General features: G+C 42.5%; 1 protein-coding gene across 7 annotated transcripts in view; it reads left to right on the top strand.

The window, feature by feature from the left end:
* The window catches only part of tpm3 (tropomyosin 3), a 77,628-nt gene that overhangs the window by 48,419 nt on the left and 9,141 nt on the right, over positions 1 to 20,068 (top strand). For 4 of the 7 annotated variants that reach the window (XM_060904892.1, XM_060904893.1, XM_060904896.1 and 1 more), the window contains 4 exons: positions 3,702 to 3,764; positions 3,883 to 3,952; positions 4,142 to 4,220; positions 8,634 to 8,991. In XM_060904892.1, coding sequence (XP_060760875.1) covers positions 3,702 to 3,764; positions 3,883 to 3,952; positions 4,142 to 4,220; positions 8,634 to 8,637 — 216 coding nt within the window. In that variant the 3' untranslated portion in view covers positions 8,638 to 8,991. Of the gene's footprint in view, positions 1 to 3,701; positions 3,765 to 3,882; positions 3,953 to 4,141; positions 4,221 to 8,633; positions 8,992 to 20,068 lie in introns of those variants that run through there. The other 3 variants (XM_060904894.1, XM_060904897.1, XM_060904898.1) reach the window with 2 other exon arrangements.

Below are 20,068 nucleotides of genomic sequence, written 5' to 3'. Positions count from 1 at the left end.
ATAGATAGATAGATAGATAGATAGATATGCAAGTACGAATTTTTCATGGGGCGGGATGGTTTGGAACAGGCCATCTAAAATTGGGATAACATTTACCCGGGACGGGTATTTGAGGCGGGTCGTCTAGCTTAAGCTTGATTAGCGTTGTTACGCACGCCAGTGTTTCCCACAGAAATTTTGGAGACTACGGGGGAGGCGTGGGGGTTGTTTAAAATTGAGTGATGTGTTAAATATTAAGTTATTACTGAAAAACTATTGATTAAAAAACAAAGACACTGAGAAATGGTCCTATAAACATCTTTACCAATATAAAAGATTACCAGGACTACAAAAATGCAGAAAAATAGGCTTTACTTATCCAAATGCACCTGTTGGTTCAAAAGTTAAAGTGCAGAGAACCTCACAGCACAACATGAAGTTACCTTAAAATATAATATAAATGCCTCAGCTTTCATGTAAGAAAAAAAAAAACTATTAATACTAGTACTGTGTGCAGGCAGTCTCTCCTGAAGACTAAATTAAACAATAATTATAAAGTAATAAAATAAATGGCTCAGGCTTCATAGAAGAAAAAAACAATTTGAACAGAATCTCTCAGTATGATGCTGAAGCTGCCTAAACAATGGAAAATAAAATACCGTTTTGGCATCCATTAATTTCTTGTATTAAGTAAAAAAAAAAAAATGTTGCCAGATACTGCTGACGTTTTACAGCCCAAAATATCTTCAAAACCTGCCAAAATGCACTTAAAACCGCCCAAATTGGGCGGGAAAACACGCAATTTGGCAACACAGGCGGCAGTAATGGCTGCACTCGTGTCGAGGATGTAAATGCAGTTGACGCGGCAACGGACATACATGACATAGTGGATGTAATTTACGCTCACAACTTTTTTTGCTGTCAGAAATATTTAATATTAAATTTTGTGACTCAACTGACAATAGCCGGCGGCATAACAAGCCATAGCCGGCGATTTGCCGCCGGTGACCGGCTACTTTTGAGACCGCTGCTGATGTAATATGAGCGACTCTGACTAGACAGTTTGGTTGTAGTCCGTTTCTGACAGGTTAGACGCAATTTTGATCTTTTAAAAGACAGCGAAATTTTACCTGATACTTTCGCAGTTAGTAGATAATCCCAACATGTACAACATATTTTTGGGGGGTGTACAAGTTCCACGTCATAACTTCGTGGGATTTAAAAAAAAAAATCGTGTCTATGGGATTTTCAATAGTATGGCTCTCGGCTTAGGAACGCTACCACTAGGATCGCTGCGTTTCACTTTCCCTCCCTATAATTGTTTGTGGAAGGCTCATAAGCATAATCGTGTCCCCGTTTAACGTGAAAATTATTGTTGCATTAAATCTGTTAATTGTTTTCCCCCACTTTCTTATCGTTTATTCAAGTCATGCTGTATATGTAAAGACCTTTTAATTAAATCTGCATTGCTTAATATGGGAATGTATTGCAAACTCTGCTGGGGTGGGTTTCCCAAAAGCATCGCAGCACAAAGATCATTGTTAAATGGTAGAGCGAGTTACCGCGGTGGAGTGCTCCGTCCGGGTTGGGAGTGAGTTGCTGCCCCCAGTGAAGGAGTTAAAGTATTTCTGGGTCTTGTTCATGAGTGATGGTAAAATGGAGCGTGAGATGGACAGGATGATCGGGGTGGCGTCAGCAGTAATGTGGGTATTGTACCGGTCTGTTGTGGTGAAGAGGGAGCTGAGCCGGAAAGCAAAGCTTTTGCTTTACCGGTCAATCTGCGTTCCAACCCTCACCTATGGTCATGAGCTTTGGGCAGTGACCAAAAGGATGAGATCGCAGATACAAGTGGCTGAAATGAGCTTTCTACAATGGGTGGCTGGGCTCACCCTTAAAGATAGGGTGAGGATCTCCGACATCCGGAGGGATCTCGGAGTCGAGCCGCTGCTCCTTCATGTCGAAAGGAGTCAGCTGAGGTGGTTCGGACATCTGATTAGGATGCCTCCTGGGCACCTTCCTTTGGAGGTTTTCCGGGCACGTCCACCTGGGAGGAGACCTCTGGGTAGACCCAGAACACCCTGAAGAGATTATATATCTCATCTGGCCTGGGAGCGCCTTGGGATCCCCCAGGAGGAACTGGAAAGTGTTCGGGAGAGGGACACCTGGAATACCCTGCTTAACCTGCTGCCACCATGACCGGGTTTTGGATAACAAGGCTCAGCATTTAACTTTTAAACTCGAAGCATTTGCTTCTATTTGTTAACATTTTTCTTGATAGCGGGGAGACGGTAATGCCTTTTACAGGGGTGATAGCGTGCCGCGCCGGATTTCCGGCGTACCGTGGCTGGGGGGGGGAAAAAAAATCTAGTTTGCCCATTGTCCTGTGTCATTCTGAGATGCGCAGATAGACAAGGGAATTCCGAATTCCCTTTACTGTCTATCTGCGGATCTCAGAATGACACAGGACAATGGGCGAACTAGATTTTTTTTTTTTTTTTTCCCTAGCCACGGTACGCCGGAAATCCGGCGCGGCGCCGGAACGCTATCACCCCTGCTTTTATCTATTTCTCTGTTTGAACGAGCAAAAACGGCACAAAAATTAACCATATTGAAGACAGACTAAGCCTTGCTTGCATGAAAGACGGTGTCTGTCTGACCCCAGCTGTAATTATCATGTGATGCGTGACATGCAGAAGGGGTCTGTAAACAGTATGCGTACCGTACTACAACAGCGGGGGGATATAAAATAATCTGCAAAGCAGTAAATGAAACCGAGACGAAGAAAACAGCCCAGACATAATGGCGCAGACGTAGTGAGGGTTTTAGGAACTTAAATAAAAGATCAAAAAGCCTAATTTTTGTGGCGCTAGTTCGTAATGTATGCTCATTCCAACTTACCCGGTCGGGCGTGTCAAGGACATATCCCACTTGCCCGAATGCATGCTTCACTTGTCCCGGGCAGTCGGGCAGTCCTTAATGTCGAGCTCTGGATAAGCGGAAGAAAATGGATGGATGCTTCAGGATGAAACGAACCAACGTCATTGCAAGAGGTTGTGAATCGAGTGAGTCGCCTAATGAGGTTTCTTAAAATCTTGTTTCTTGGTCCGGCTAAGACGCTACTGTACACACCACTTAAAGGCTACTATGTAAGGAATAACACACGGCAGACCCTGCTGTTTTATGAAATTCATGCATGCCAGGGTGGTGTGATGCGGCACAGCGTGTAGAGGAGTGCTGCCCTGCCACCCCACATACATCACATCAGTAATTTTTGTCAGATTCAAGAATTCAACTGCACAGGTATGTTGGTGCAAAGTGATCGGTGTGTACAGCGGCGAGGTCACGTGTTCTGTCCAGGCTCGACGGTTGTGTGCTTGGAGTTTTCCTGCGTGATTGTTGCTTTCGAAGCTACATTCCTATGCACGTGTCCTGATCTGTTCTTTTAAAGTTCTGGCAGCGCAGAAACCAAACGCCTACTTTTTCCTCATCAACATTCTCCCTGTCTCAAGGGGACTTTTGTTTCAGAGTTCAGGTTTCCGAGCAGGGATGTTTTCGATACTGAGTCCGTGTGTGTCGGCGTAATTGGACAGCAAATAAAAAATAAATATTTAAAAAAAAAAAAAAAGAAATGGGATGTTTTGAAGCTGAAAGTTGTTTGGAAGACGTGGCGTTTTTCCTTCTCGTTCATGTGTGTGTGTTTCTTCCTTCCTGTATATCTGCAGTATTCCCAAAAGGAAGACAAATATGAGGAGGAGATCAAGATCCTGACTGACAAGCTGAAAGAGGTGAGCTGCCTGACTGGCCGGTTCTAGAACCCCAGGCTTGCTTAACTTTTGTTGAGGTTACACCGAGTGACCTTGCACAGGTGTTTTTGATCAACGTGTGTGTGTGTGTGTTTATCAGGCTGAGACCCGTGCCGAGTTTGCCGAGAGGTCCGTAGCCAAGCTGGAGAAGACCATTGATGACCTGGAAGGTAAGAGATTCTGCCGTAAAGCTCGTTTTCTGACCCCTCCTCCTCTTATTTTACAGATACTCGCCATTCATTTTGTGTTTCTTGTCTCGAAAGCCATAACCCTAATGCCTCCTTCTGTCCTGATGTAGCCTTTCCTATCATTCCTGGTGCTAAATTTGTCTGTTCCGTTCTTATTTTTCGTGCAAACAGATGAGCTCTATGCTCAGAAACTCAAGTACAAGGCCATTAGCGAAGAGCTGGATCACGCCCTCAACGACATGACCTCTATGTAATTACTCGGCCCGTGTTTTGTGTGTATGCACATGCGCAGTATTTCAGCTGCTTCTGCACCACGGTAGTGCCTGAGCCTCAGCGCCAGATCGACTTTGTGCATTATTTACCACTGGCTGCAGAATCGCAGTGTGGTGGTTGTTCTTTTTTTTTTTTTGGGCACTGTGAGTGGAATGTTGGTATGATTTGGTGTGCGTGTGTTAAAGAAGGCACTGCATGGAGTTGTTTGGCTGCGTGACACCTGAAAAGAAGGCAAAGTGATAAATGCCCCAATCATAAAACACGAAAAGCTGTGTAGTTTCTGTAAAACTAATCAAGGTTGTCGTGGTGTGATCTTTTTTGTTTTCCACCCCCAAATGGTAATTGCTCCCACCCCCACTAACAGCATGTCCTGAAGTGTTCTTTCTCTTATACCACAGCAGTTAGTCAGTGAATACAATTCTTGATGAATAAAGATGCGTCAGACTTTTTATCCACTTACGATTACGTTTCATGAAACAAGTATCGTTCGTGTAACATGTTCTTGCGGCGCGTTATACCAAGCGATCGCAAAGACGTTTCCGTGTCAATCAGGCTTTCGTCTAAACCGGGGAACAGGGGCGCTGCGCCCTCTTACTGAAATGCCGATTGAACCCCAAGTCACACTCAAGGCCTCTGCATGCTTTTGCGACAAGGCTTTCGCAGACAGCTTTTCGCAGACAGTTGTAATTTATCGTTGAGCGGGGAGTAGAGGCCAATTTATGCTGACAACCCAGTCCTCGCAGATGGTGTCGCAGATAGCGTCTGCGTAGCCCCCCCACCTTCGCAGACGCTCTGCGCGCACCTCCCAAAAATTGTGACCACCGCAGAAGCCTCGCAGACAAGAGGGCTCTGATTGGTCCACTCTACATCCGCTGTACACGCACTTCCGCTTCCCTACTTTCCCGGTTTGGTTTGTTTTCACGACCGGCATTTTTAAAAACACGAGCGAAGATGGAGCAGCACGAAGAGCGGTTGATTGAGGAAGTACATACATCTATTCGACTCCAGTTCTAGTCGTTATAAAAAAAAAAAGTTCTAGTCATTATAAGTAACCGGAGGATAAACACTCCACTAACCACACCCACCAACTACTCCTAGCGACTTCGCGCCCGCTTGCGTTGTGGCGGTGAATAACATCGCGCACGCCTATTACTCCCCGCTCAACGATAAATTACAACTGTCTGCGAAAAGCTATCTGCGAAAGCCTTGTCGCAAGAGCATGCAGAGGCCTTAATAGGCGTGCGCGATGTTATTCACCGCTACAACGCAAGGGGGCACGAAGTCGCAAAATCGCTAGGAGTAGTTGGTGGGTGTGGTTAGTGGAGTGTTTATCCTCCGGTTACTTATAATGACTAGAACTGGAGTCGTATAGATGTACATACTTCCTCACTTCCTCGATCAACCGCTCTTCGTGCTGCTCCATCTTCGCTCGTGTTTTTAAAAATGCCGGTCCTGAAAACAAACCAAACTGGGAAAGTAGGGAAGCGGAAGTGCGTGTACAGCGGATGTAGAGTGGACCAGTCAGAGCCCTCTTGTCCGTGATGCTGTCTGCGAGGCTTCTGCGGTGGTCACAATTTTTGGGAGGTGCGCGCAGAGCGTCTGCGAAGGTGGGGGGGCTACGCAGACGCTATCTGCGACACCGTCTGCGAAGACTGCGTTGTCAGCATAAATTGGCCTTCAGGCAACATGCAATCTTTCTCAAAACGATCTTTTCTCCGTGAAAACATCCCAGCAACACCACGTGACAATGTGTCTGATCATCAGATACGTTATAATTACTCCAAAAATATTCCAATCATGGTAGATACACCGCCAGATGGTGCAAAAACAATCCGAATCAGCGTTTTCTAGACTGAGCCTGGATGAGAGTGCATGTTGAGGAAAAAAATCTGAATAGTAGTGCGGGGGGGGGCCGTAGGTCCCCAGTGAGGTCCAGGGGCAACGCCCCGGTGGGGCACCCAACAACCATTAATTTTAGCAATGAAATGTATGTATTTTTCTAGAAGTTGATATCCCAATTCAACATGCCATCAACTGAAACTTTTGTATCATGACAAGTGTTCTTTTTTAAATATCGTATCCCACCTTGTTTGAAATTTTCAGCACGTTCAGTGCAACCTTTTTGGTTTTCTAACAGTATACCCATAAATGAAATGTTTCAAACAAAAAGTTTTGACTTGTACCTGCTGGTGAGATACCCTGTCTGATCCCGGCACGACGGGCTTCACGGACGGAGTCGTTGAAGCTGAGCCTGTGGTGGTGATCGCAGCAGATCCTGATATGGAGTAACTGCTCTTTAGCAAAAATGTTTTCTTACGGTGTTTCACTGATCCGGCATGACTCTGTAGAGCCTTTAATCCTCTTGATCCGTAAAATATTACATCGTACAAAGAGCTTTTCCGGGAACATTGCGTTTTTTCATGAATTCACCAATCCAAGCTTGCCATCTACCAGGGCTAGTGTAACTTTATTATCCAACCAGTCCCATCTGAACTTATTCTTCACACTCGCACATATTTCACGCACCTTAGCTTCAATCGTATTCGGCATTTTGATGTTTAAACATATTATGAACACAATAACTATCGAAATGTACAACACAAGCAAATTTGTAAGTCACAGTGAAATAGTGGGAAAGTTTTCACTATATAATAATAATAATAAGTTAATTTATATAGCGCCTTTCAAGAAACCCAAGGACGCTTTACAATATAGACAAGAAATAAATAAATACGAAAAAAATAATAAAATAAGTCCACCAAGTAGGGGTCAGGATGTAATTCCCGTGGTGTAGCAGCCACAGTCCCACCAAAAGGCGCATAAAAATGAGTCCCACATCTCCAGTACCACCGCCGTGATGCCGCCAGCAACATCACTCGAACACCACGCCATGGATCCATACAGCGAGGAGAGAAGTTCCGCCACGCAGAGCGCTGGTGTGTCCCAAACCGCCTGCACAGCCGACGCGACGCCACCGAGCAACATCGCTCGGAACATCACGCCAAGCGTTAAAGCACAGAGCGCTGGACAACCACAATGTTAAAATGAACAACGAGCTCACTGCAGTCCACAGCTGGGAGCACAGGCATCACCCACAGCGAACCAAGGCCTGGAGGGAACCGACGCCCAAAACTGGGTCCGGAGCTACTATGATGTTGGTTGGCTGTTATATCCTTCAAGTCGATGTTTTGACCAATCATAAAGCAGATAACATAAGTTTTACTTCACATACAAGCTATCGTTAAACAAGATTGTGCGGGAATCAAAAGGGAGGCATTCGAATAGAAATGTAAACACTGGTCTACATCTATCGACTGACGAGTTCAGTCTCAGTCACCGGGATAAACAAACCCTATCCCCCCCCCAATAAATCAAAAAATTCTCTCAACAGATTTGCAATAATATAAAAAATAGCATTTTTGAGTCCAAAAAAGCGGAATTCCGCCAAAAAGCGGAAAAATCTCATCCCTGCTGAGGCGCCATGTTTAGTTGTTTACTTGTCGTGGCTGCTCTTGCAAGATTTGACATGGGTTACATACAAGGTCAGCTGACTTGTAGAGCGAGATTTCTCGAGACTGAATGACCTTTCACCCACCGGCGCGGGAGCTTTTGACAGAAGTAGTTCGCGAGTTGTTTTTCTTGACACTTGGGCATTTAAAGATGTCATCCCGCGGCACGAAACGGAAGAAAGCCAAAGACTGTCCGGGGCAGAAGAAGATTACTTCTTTCTTTTTCAATGTTGACAATTTGTTACAGTTTCCCTCTCAGATAGCCTCAGAATGTCCCATTGTAGCCTCAATTTTTCAAAGGCTTCGCACGGCGGAGGGGGGACGGACAACCGGCACCATCCCTCCCCCGCTTTACTCCCTCGCCATGGTGAGCGCCCTCATACTAAATGTTTCTAGAAAAACCCCGTCAATATTTGGTTACGAAGCTTTGCTACAAAGTGTTTCCATCTTTCCAAAACCATCACCATATCAAGGCTATCGTAGCGTTTTCGATGCCCCGTATAGGTTGTTTACAATAGAAATGACGTAATAAGCGTGTTAATGTCCACCGTGCAGCAGAAACTCCAGTCAGAGCTGCTGTTTTGAATATTAATGAACACTGACTTGCTGACCAATCAGAGTGGAGCGTTGAGCAGCGCTGTGGTATAACGTGTGTTAACTTGTGCTTGCCTGGAATGCTGCTCTGCTGTTACACTGCGGTTATGCGCTCTCTCTCTCTCTCTCTCTCTCTCTCTCTCTCTCTCTCTCTCTCTCTCGTCTGAATGCCAAAGCTGGTTTGAAGGGCATTTCTTGTTTGACAAAAGATGTGTATGGTTTTTTTTTTTTTGGGGGGGGGGGGGGGGCTCAGTAGCGAGGTGTTGATCATCCCTGTTTGTTTGCAGATGATAACTTTCTGGACTTTCCACTGAGAAATCCTGCTCCGTCCTCTCAGCCTTGTCTCCATCCTGACCGCTCGCACTCGCGTCTCCTTCATCCTCCTGTTTTCTCTCTGTATCTTCAGGTTGCTGTACCTCTGTCCTTAGCTGCTTTTTGTTTCGTTGATATTTATGATGCCTTTGTATCTTCTGCCGCCTTCTTTTCTCACTGTATTGTAACTCTTCAGGCATTGATGAAACTTCTTGGCCTTGTTTTGTCGTTCATCTGTGCTGTAATCTCTCTCTCCTGTCCTCCTGTTCTTTGTCTTGTGCTGTATTTTTGACGCTCTCTGTACATGCCAAATGAAGGGAGGGGTGAAAGAAACCTTTGTGTGTGTTAACTGTGTGTGTGGGGCTCACTTTTTTTTTTTATTTCTTTATTTTTAAATAAATACCCCTTGTTCTGGGGGGGTATACTGGTTTTACCTCCGTCCATCCGAAACACCCTTTTTCTCAGCAACTACAAATCATAAGGCCATCCTTAAAAAAAAAATCCGTTTCCTGTCCACCGGGTGAGCAAAAAAATTTTCAGTCGGGAGGGAGGGATTTTTTTTTTTTTTTTTTTTGATGGATGGGTAAGAAATCGCAATGCTGTGTTTGCTTTTTCTTTCAGTACTTTATTACAAAAGCAGACACATTTAATAAAATATGATGGTTTAATCAACTGAAACTTGTACAAAAACTTTAAATTAGCATTTTAAATGCTGACTGCAACATTTGCAAAACTTTTACAAATTTACTTAAAATGTCCGACACACGGACTTTGTGTAGTTCTAAATCGAGCGTTAGGCCTAGTTCGGATGAAATTACACTATTAAAATGATCACTGAATGATTTGTTTTTCTGAATCTTTACTATTTTGTTGTTCGCTGGAATACCATTTTGCGATTTCACACTTAAGCAAATGTTTGAAAACTCCGGATCTGCTTCCTTCATGGTGGCTGCCATTTTTTTGTGCTGCACGGCGCATGCGCAGAGCTGATTCAGTTCAGAGTGCGCGTGCGCTCGGCGGAGGCAGTAGTGTGTCGGAGGGAACAGAAGCAGAGATGATGCTTATTTTGTCTCCGGTAAACCAGTCTTCTCTCATTCAATTACGTGCTGGCATCAAAAGACACCGTTGGTTGTAAATGAAACCAAACTGAGTGGTTGGAGTGTATTTTCATACACAAATGGAGAAATGCTCGCTGAGTGTTTAATTGTGTAGCCGCCACTGCAGACCGTTGTCGTTGTTAATTCATAGCATGCTCAGCTGCGTGAATGTGTCATGCACCGAAAATAAGAGATTTACAAGCCAGGAACGCCTCATGATGCAATACGCAAGAAAAGAAAGAAGATTTACTGCCATTTTACTTTGTATTTGAGTAAAGTGAATAAATAAATGGTCTGTGGAAAATACATTTAATCCTGGGAACTGCATGCACAGGAGTTTATTTTGTGTTTACTCCCCCGGCTGGCTACTTATTTGTCATGGCTGGCTAGTATGAGCCTTAGTGGAAAGCCCTGGGAATGCGGAAATGTCAAGTTCGATTTTAGATTTACGAACCCGAAAAAAATGTCAAAAAACCGGCGTTAAAAAAAATTTCAACTGCACAAACGGCACTCACCCGGCCGGTGGACCGGAAACAGAACATTTTTTAATAATGGCCCAACCACTCGGTACCAAATTTTAGCTTGAGGTTCTATGGGATGAGTAGCATGCTATAGATGCACAATGGTGTAACATAGGGAAAAAAAATTACAAATTCAGGTTTTGATTTTATGGACCGAAATAACTATTAGGCACAATTTTTACAATATCTATATAAATTAGTTGTTTTTACCCATTTTAACCTTGAAATCAGCATTTTAATGATTACCCATAATGCATTGTTTATCGCGCTAAAACAAGCAAAAACGTCATAAGACAGTGGAAATACTACCTTTACTACCTTCACATGGCGTCTTTCTCGATCGCACGTGCCTAGAAGCGTACCTTCTAGAACATTCCTGGGTGGTCACGGACTGTCACGTAGCCTAGTTCGGTTGTGAAACTCGCTAGGATGGAGTATTTTCGCAAGTTTAGTGGCAAACTTTTGCGCCGTAATTTCTCTATTCTCGAAATTTGTAACCTGAAACCCTACAAGAAATGTTTCATAATGTTTGGGATTTTGAAAAATGCTTCTAGCAAGTTTATTTCGCTGTATTTTTCCGTGAAACTTGGCATAAATCATCCTTAAGTGATGAGCGTGACATTATTTTGGTCTGGGTCACGGAGTTAGTTGGAAGCGGGAGGAATGAGAGTTTCTCAACTACAGCAGCACTTCTCACCATAGATGGCTGGCGTGTTTTCACAGCGTTTGGGATTTACTAAATCGACGAAATCTCTAGATCTACTGAAGCTACGAGGATGTAAATCACCAGGATTCTAATTTACTGGGTGAGAAGTATTATATATATTTTTGTGAAAGGTTTATTCGCGCTACAACTCCATGAAAGTTGGAATTGTTCGTGAAGGGGTTAGTTAGATTTTGGTAGCGTGACGCGCACAACAAGCAAAAGAAAAAACAAATTTTCTTCTGAATTTCCTTGCTTTATCAAAATTATTTTTTGATACATTAAAAGACTGTTTATAATATTTAAGTGATTTTTTTTTTCTTTTATTATAGAGAATATTTGATCAAAACTTTCAAAACAGCATTCAAAGTGATTTTTCACGGGTGTAAATGTTACGCGTGACGTCCATAATCACGCTAAATTTTAAGAACTAAAATTCTGTTAATTATAGATTTGTGCCATCATTCTGGGGTTTTGCTGAATAATACTTTAGGGAGTTCTTTTACAATGCTGAAAATTCAATGAGGTTTGGTGAAATTCTAGAAAAGTTATTTACATTTTAACGCGCCTGATAGCGATTGTGCCCACACAGCGTGCTACTCATAATACCGTGTATACCGTTTTCAGGTCTGTCGCACATCGACTTCCTGTTTACCGACTGAATGTATTTACGAAACCTGTAACGTGGATTTTGACGCCATTTCAAGAAGCAAAATGCGATTTCAAAATGACCGTGTACCAGGATGCTGTTTGAAATCCCTGGGGAGAGACACTGCTCTTTACTTACTCGTTTCAGGGTTCATTATTTGTTGAAGTCAACATTCATAATAATAATAATAGTGTCCTATTCCTTCGATTGCTTGTGTTCTGATATAAGCGGGGGGGTCCGTAAGTGAGCAGTAGCTTACAGTTGATCTTGGGTGTTTTTGCGATTTTAATATCAAAACTTTCCCATATGTCCATGTGGCTTGATCTGGAGTGAGTCATTGTGAAGGAGTAAAACATAATGGGTTGTTCTGTTCCAAAAAAACAAAGATGTAATAGTATGACGGCCTGGGATGAAGCCAGAGTTGGTTGATTTCCAGTAATGGCATGTCCGAAAGTATTTTTTTTTCCTCTTGTACCACAGCAGTTTGCCCACGTTTTTTTTTTTAAGTTACTAATGAACAACACGTTTAGTCTTTTAACTGTTACTATAGAAGTTATGAAACAAGGTGTAAATAATAACTTGAACTCTAAACATACGATGAATTTACAACAAAAACCACCGAAGTCATAAAAATGCGTCCCAAAAAATACAGTATAGTGGATATGTTCGACTATCTCCGCTTATTTAGGAGGTGACATGCTCTTGAGATAAACGACGACTTGTGTCTTTCAGTTCCTGATAATGGTGCTGTGAAAATGACTCTTGTTCCTAGTTACGTCCTCGCGGGCCGCATTCCAGGAAGGAGCACGTGGTTAGGATCCTTTTTATAATTCTTTCAAGTTCGCGTACGGTTGCCCCATCTCTTCATTCTTCCAGGCTTGCGAGACTTATCTTCAGGATGCCAGTTGTGTCCATACAGTGACTTTACACTTGTATTTCCTCTGCAAGGTGTTTTTAAATACTAGTGCATCTCAAAAAATTAGAATATTGTGAAAAAGTTTAATATTTTCCATCAGTTATTTAAGAAAGTGAAAGTTATATATTATAGACTCATTACACATAAACTAAAATGTTTCAAGCATTTTTCTATTTTAATTTTAATCAGTATGGCATACAGTACAAAAACATAAAAAACCCATCTCAAAATATTAGAATATTTCATTTCGAGTTTGAGTAAAACAGTATGAACACAGTGCATCTCTCGGTCTAGTTCAGTACACACAACCACAATCATGGGGAAGACTGCTGACTTGACTGTTGTCCAGAAGATGATCACTGATGCCCTCCACAAGGAGGGTAAGCCACAAAAGGTCATTGCTGAAAAGGGTGGCTGGAAAAGGTGCGCAAGCAACAGGGATGGCCGCAGTCTTGAGAGGATTGTCAAGAAAAGTTGATTCAAGAACTTGGGAGAGCTTCACAAGGAGTGGACTGAGGCTGGTGTCAGTGTATCAAGACCCATCACGAACAGACATCTTCAAGAAAGGGGATACAACTTTCGCATTCCTAATATCAAGCCTCTCCTGAACCAGAGACAATGTCAGAAGTGTCTTATCAGGGCTAAGGAGAGAAAGAAATGGACTGTTGCTCAGTGGTCCAAAGTCCTCTTTTCAGATGAAAGTACATTTTGCATTTAATTTGGAAATCACGGTTCTAGAGTCTGGAGGAAGAGTGGAGAGGCACAGAATCCAAGGTGTTTGAAGCCCAGTGTGAAGTTTCCACAGTCTGTGATGATTTGGGGTGCCATGTCATCTGCTGGTGTTGGTCCACTGTATTTTATCAAGTCCAAAGTCAACACAGCCGTCTACCAGGAGATTTTAGAGCACTTCATGCTTCCATCTGCTGACAAGCTTTTTGAAGATGCTGATTTCCTTTTCCAGCAGGACTTAGCACCTACCCACAGTGCCAAAACTACTACCTAATGGTTTGCTGACCATGATATTACTGTGTTTGATTGGCCAGCCAACTTGCCTGACCTGAACCCCATAGAGAATCTATGGGGTATTGTCAAGAGGAAGATGAGAAACACCCGACCCAAAAATACAGATACGCTGAAGGCCACTATCAAAGCAACCTGGGCTTCAATAACCCCTCAGCAGTGCCACAGACTGATCACCTCCATGCCACACCGCATTGATACAGTAATTCATGGTAAAGGAGCCCCAACCAAGTATTGAGTGTATAAATGAATATACTTTTTCAGAAGTTGGACATTTCTGTATTGTAAATCCTTTTTTTGACTGATCTTAGGGAATATTCTAATAATTTGAGATACTGGATTTCTGATTTTCATGAGCTATAAGCCATAATCATCAAAATTAAAACAAAAAAGGCTTTAAATATTTCACTTTACATGTAATGAATATAGAATATATGAAAGTTTACCTTTTTGAATTAAATTATGAAGAAAAGGAACTTTTTCATGGTATTCTAATTTTTTGAGATGCACTAGTATAAGCCTGTGATTTAGAGTTACGTTCAAAACTTCTGTTCTGGAACTGTGAAATGAATCGCCACCTGACCAGTGAGAACCAAGAACAAAAATTGGACAAAAAAAAAATTCCGGAGGTTTATCTGTTTTGGGATTTATTTATTTATTTATTTTTTATTAAGTATTAACTCGAAGGGTACTCGTTAGTGTATACCTCCGGCAAGCCACATATCTGGATTTGCATCAAAATCTAATCAGTTGTTCTTTGGTCCATGGCTCCTCAATTTCATCCAAATCCACACGCTACTTTTTGAGCTACGCTGGGAACAGACAAACGGAGTTGAAAATGTACAACCCCGATTCCAAAAAAGTTGGGACAAAGTACAAATTGTAAATAAAAACGGAATGCAATGATGTGGAAGTTTCAAAATTCCATATTTTATTCAGAATAGAACATAGATGACATATTAAATGTTTAAACTGAGAAAATGTATCATTTAAAGAGAAAAATTAGGTGATTTTAAATTTCATGACAACACATCTCAAAAAAGTTGGGACAAGGCCATGTTTACCACTGTGAGACATCCCCTTTTCTCTTTACAACAGTCTGTAAACGTCTGGGGACTGAGGAGACAAGTTGCTCAAGTTTAGGGATAGGAATGTTAACCCATTCTTGTCTAATGTAGGATTCTAGTTGCTCAACTGTCTTAGGTCTTTTTTGTTGTATCTTCCGTTTTATGATGCGCCAAATGTTTTCTATGGGTGAAAGATCTGGACTGCAGGCTGGCCAGTTCAGTACCCGGACCCTTCTTCTACGCAGCCATGATGCTGTAATTGATGCAGTATGTGGTTTGGCATTGTCATGTTGGAAAATGCAAGGTCTTCCCTGAACGAGACGTCGTCTGGATGGGAGCATATGTTGCTCTAGGACCTGGATATACCTTTCAGCATTGATGGTGTCTTTCCAGATGTGTAAGCTGCCCATGCCACACGCACTAATGCAACCCCATACCATCAGAGATGCAGGCTTCTGAACTGAGCGCTGATAACAACTTGGGTCGTCCTTCTCCTCTTTAGTCCGAATGACACGGCGTCCCTGATTTCCATAAAGAACTTCACATTTTGATTCGTCTGACCACAGAACAGTTTTCCACTTTGCCACAGTCCATTTTAAATGAGCCTTGGCCCAGAGAAGACGTCTGCGCTTCTGGATCATGTTTAGATGCGGCTTCTTCTTTGAACTATAGAGTTTTAGCTGGCAACGGCGGATGGCACGGTGAATTGCGTTCACAGATAATGTTCTCTGGAAATATTCCTGAGCCCATTTTGTGATTTCCAATACAGAAGCATGCCTGTATGTGATGCAGTGCCGTCTAAGGGCCTGAAGATCATGAGCACCCAGTATGGTTTTCCGGCCTTGACCCTTACGCACAGAGATTCTTCCAGATTCTCTGAATCTTTTGATGATATTATGCACTGTAGATGATGTGTTCAAACTCTTTGCAATTTTACACTGTCGAACTCCTTTCTGATATTGCTCCACTATTTGTCGGCGCAGAATTAGGGGGATTGGTGATCCTCTTCCCATCTTTACTTCTGAGAGCCGCTGCCACTCCAAGATGCTCTTTTTATACCCAGTCATGTTAATGACCTATTGCCAATTGACCTAATGAGTTGCAATTTGGTCCTCCAGCTGTTCCTTTTTTGTACCTTTAACTTTTCCAGCCTCTTATTGCCTCTGTCCCAACTTTTTTGAGATGTGTTGCTGTCATGAAATTTCAAAATGTCTCACTTTCAACATTTGATATGTTGTCTATGTTCTATTGTGAATACAATATCAGTTTTTGAGATTTGTAAATTATTGCATTCCGTTTTTATTTACAATTTGTACTTTGTCCCAACTTTTTTGGAATCGGGGTTGTAAGCATAACCTCCTCCTCCAACAAAGTTGACGGCGGTAATTTATGTTTAGGTTATATATTTCTCTGGTTATCTTCTTTCTGCTTAAAATATCTCCTAATGCAGGTAGCTACACTGACGAAAGGCTTTTATGTAAATTGGGTGAAATGGCTCCCGAGTTTGTGTGGGGACGCACCACAAAAGGTAGAAAACCTCAAATAAAATTTTAGGTCTTTTTTCATACGTTCACCACTGCACACGTGCTAAAACCTTAATTTTTATTATATATAATTGCTAATAAGTGTCTTGGGTCAGCAGAATAAGTTTTCATTTATCGGTCAAGATGATGATGGTTGCTTCCAGAAAGTTTCTTATCCTATCCATGCTTTTATTCAGAAGGAGGGTCTAATAGATCATAAACCACCTCACTCTTAGTCCATTGTGTAAATCTGTTTACAATGGATTGGTATAGAGGACTTTCACGTGACATCGTCGTAACTCCGGATTTGTTTACGCGGCCATGTTGCCTGATGAGCTTTGTGTTTGCCGGAAACCGCACAAGTGTACGCGAGTGATTTTTGTAAGCCCAATTCAGTGCATCTACCGTACAGATAAATTTGTCGAAGTTGCATCTAATGCCTCGGTCACAACCGGCCGTACGTGCTCCTACGGCCGGTCTACGTGCAAAAAACGCAAAGAAACGCACTTAGGGCGTGTGTGACGTGCTGATTTTTGAGCCGTAGACTGGCTGCAGAGGTTCTTTGTCATGTCAAACAAACTCTACGGGCGCTTACGTTTTTTTTTTCAGGTTGCAAGAGAAACTTATGGCCTCGTGTGCCTTCCATACGGCCGACGTGCGTCTTTCGTACGATTTGCTGGTGTCAGGTTTGGGCAAAATGTCAATTTTTTTTCGTACGTCGCACTTGCAGACTCCGTATGTGTGTCATGCGCCCCACATACGTAATTAGTGCGGCCAACGCACGTTCAGATATTCCGTACGTCATCCATGCGTGTCAAGTAAGTCAGCCGTGCATTGGCCGTATGGCGAGAGGGTGTCAATCGCACAAAAACTCGGGTATATAAAGCTGCAGGGGTGCCTACGGCCATTTGTACGCGTAGGCTTTGATTGAGAGAAAACCCAATTTCATTTCATTTCATTGCATCGCTTCAATTCAATATGCCGAAGGCAAAAGGGAAGAGGAGGATAGAAAAGGTGTCTGAGATGGAGGAGAGAGAGAGGGAGGAGAGAGAGAGGACAAGGAGCAGTGAGGAGGAGGATGAAGACCATGACAGTGACCAGCAGGCCAGGAGTTTGAGACGAAGTCTTTGCAGAGGGATTGCCATTTTCACAGTGAGAAACCAAAGTATGCCTATATATATATATATATATATATATATATATATATATATATATATATATATATATATATATATATATATATATATATACCCCTCTCCAATCGCCATAGTGCGACAAACGAACGCCGTTGGTACGCACAACGTACAGATCATGCGCAGTTCTTGCAACCTTCATACGAAGCCTGCATGGAACACAGTACGATTAGTGCACGTTTGAAGGTGTGTTGACTGTACGAATGAAGCGACAGCTGTACATCCGAGCAGCCTCAGATTTCGTGCGTGGTACGCATGTTCGACTTCCGGGTTGTACGTTGGGTGCGCGGTGATCTTACTCCTTCATGGTCACCACAACTACGTTCTCCACGAACAAAAAAAAAAAACGCAGCGATTTGAGGAAATGCCAAAAATCGCACGGCCAAAAAATCGTACGTCCGGTTGTGACCGAGGCTTAAAAGAACAACGCCAGAGACCTGTAGTGCTTTTAGATGTAATAACAGGCATGGAGATAAACCTGGTTTAGTTTTTCACCGCTTCCCGATGAACCCAGAAAGACAAGAAAAATGGTGAGCTGCAGTTAAACGGGAAGACTGGATGATAACATTCCCGTGTGTGTGGAGAACATTATATAGGTTAGTGTGAAAGCGCTGTGAAACGTTAAAATGTAGATCTGGTTCTGGGCTTGGGACGTGATATATTTTATTAGACCAAATGCTTGGCTCGATGAGCAGCATGTTTATGTACTGATAATGTAGACAAGGCTAAACACCATAAATCATGCTAGCTCTGGCTTGTTTATTACTATTAGAAGTCCATGTTTGAGCTTACCTTTGTCATAGAGTATTTTTCTTTATCAGGAATTTCCCATAACTCCGGCACGAAACGTGCCTCGAAATATCGGTAGGCATCTGTAATTTTGTAAGCCTTTAGCATCCCTAGTGTATTTAGAAATCCCAAATACTAAATAGTTCATGATGTCGTAGTGTCCCAAATCCAGTAGCTGGTTTGCCGAACCCCCCCCCCCCCCCCCCCCCCCCCCCAAAGTGGAATACAACCCCGATTCCAAAAAAGTTGGGACAAAGTACAAATTGTAAATAAAAACGGAATGCAATAATTTACAAATCTCAAAAACTGATATTGTATTCACAATAGAACATAGACAACATATCAAATGTCGAAAGTGAGACATTTTGAAATTTCATGCCAAATATTGGCTCATTTGAAATTTCATGACAGCAACACATCTCAAAAAAGTTGGGACGGGGCAATAAGAGGCTGGAAAAGTTAAAGGTACAAAAAAGGAACAGCTGGAGGACCAAATTGCAACTCATTAGGTCAATTGGCAATAGGTCATTAACATGACTGGGTATAAAAAGAGCATCTTGGAGTGGCAGCGGCTCTCAGAAGTAAAGATGGGAAGAGGATCACCAATCCCCCAAATTCTGCGCCGACAAATAGTGGAGCAATATCAGAAAGGAGTTCGACAGTGTAAAATTGCAAAGAGTTTGAACATATCATCATCTACAGTGCATAATATCATCAAAAGATTCAGAGAATCTGGAAGAATCTCTGTGCGTAAGGGTCAAGGCCGGAAAACCATACCGGGTGCCCGTGATCTTCGGGCCCTTAGATGGCGCTGCGTCACATACAGGCATGCTTCTGTATTGGAAATCACAAAATGGGCTCAGGAATATTTCCAGAGAACATTATCTGTGAACGCAATTCACCATGCCATCCGCCGTTGCCAGCTAAAACTCTATAGTTCAAAGAAGAAGCCGTATCTAAACATGATCCAGAAGCGCAGACGTCTTCTCTGGGCCAAGGCTCATTTAAAATGGACTGTGGCAAAGTGGAAAACTGTTCTGTGGTCAGACGAATCAAAATGTGAAGTTCTTTATGGAAATCAGGGACGCCGTATCATTCGGACTAAAGAGGAGAAGGACGACCCAAGTTGTTATCAGCGCTCAGTTCAGAAGCCTGCATCTCTGATGGTATGGGGTTGCATTAGTGCGTGTGGCATGGGCAGCTTACACATCTGGAAAGACACCATCAATGCTGAAAGGTATATCCAGGTTCTAGAGCAACATATGCTCCCATCCAGACGGCGTCTCTTTCAGGGAAGACCTTGCATTTTCCAACATGACAATGCCAAACCACATACTGCATCAATTACAGCATCATGGCTGCGTAGAAGAAGGGTCCGGGTACTGAACTGGCCAGCCTGCAGTCCAGATCTTTCACCCATAGAAAACATTTGGCGCATCATAAAACGGAAGATACGACAAAAAAGACCTAAGACAGTTGAGCAACTAGAATCCTACATTAGACAAGAATGGGTTAACATTCCTATCCCTAAACTTGAGCAACTTGTCTCCTCAGTCCCCAGACGTTTACAGACTGTTGTAAAGAGAAAAGGGGATGTCTCACAGTGGGGAAACATGGCCTTGTCCCAACTTTTTTGAGATGTGTTCTTGTCATGAAATTTAAAATCACCTAATTTTTCTCTTTAAATGATACATTTTCTCAGTTTAAACATTTGATATGTCATCTATGTTCTATTCTGAATAAAATATGGAATTTTGAAACTTCCACATCATTGCATTCCGTTTTATTTACAATTTGTACTTTGTCCCAACTTTTATGGAATCGGGGTTGTAAAATTCCCCTGAAATATTTTACATTTATCGTTAATGTGTCCCGTACAAGAGAAAAACAATGACCATCCGACTGAAATGAAGATTCACCACAGATATTTAT

This window comes from Neoarius graeffei, chromosome 22, assembly GCF_027579695.1.
Source record: "Neoarius graeffei isolate fNeoGra1 chromosome 22, fNeoGra1.pri, whole genome shotgun sequence".
In the NCBI taxonomy this organism is placed as follows: domain Eukaryota; kingdom Metazoa; phylum Chordata; class Actinopteri; order Siluriformes; family Ariidae; genus Neoarius; species Neoarius graeffei.
This window is presented reverse-complemented; position numbering and strand designations above follow the sequence as displayed.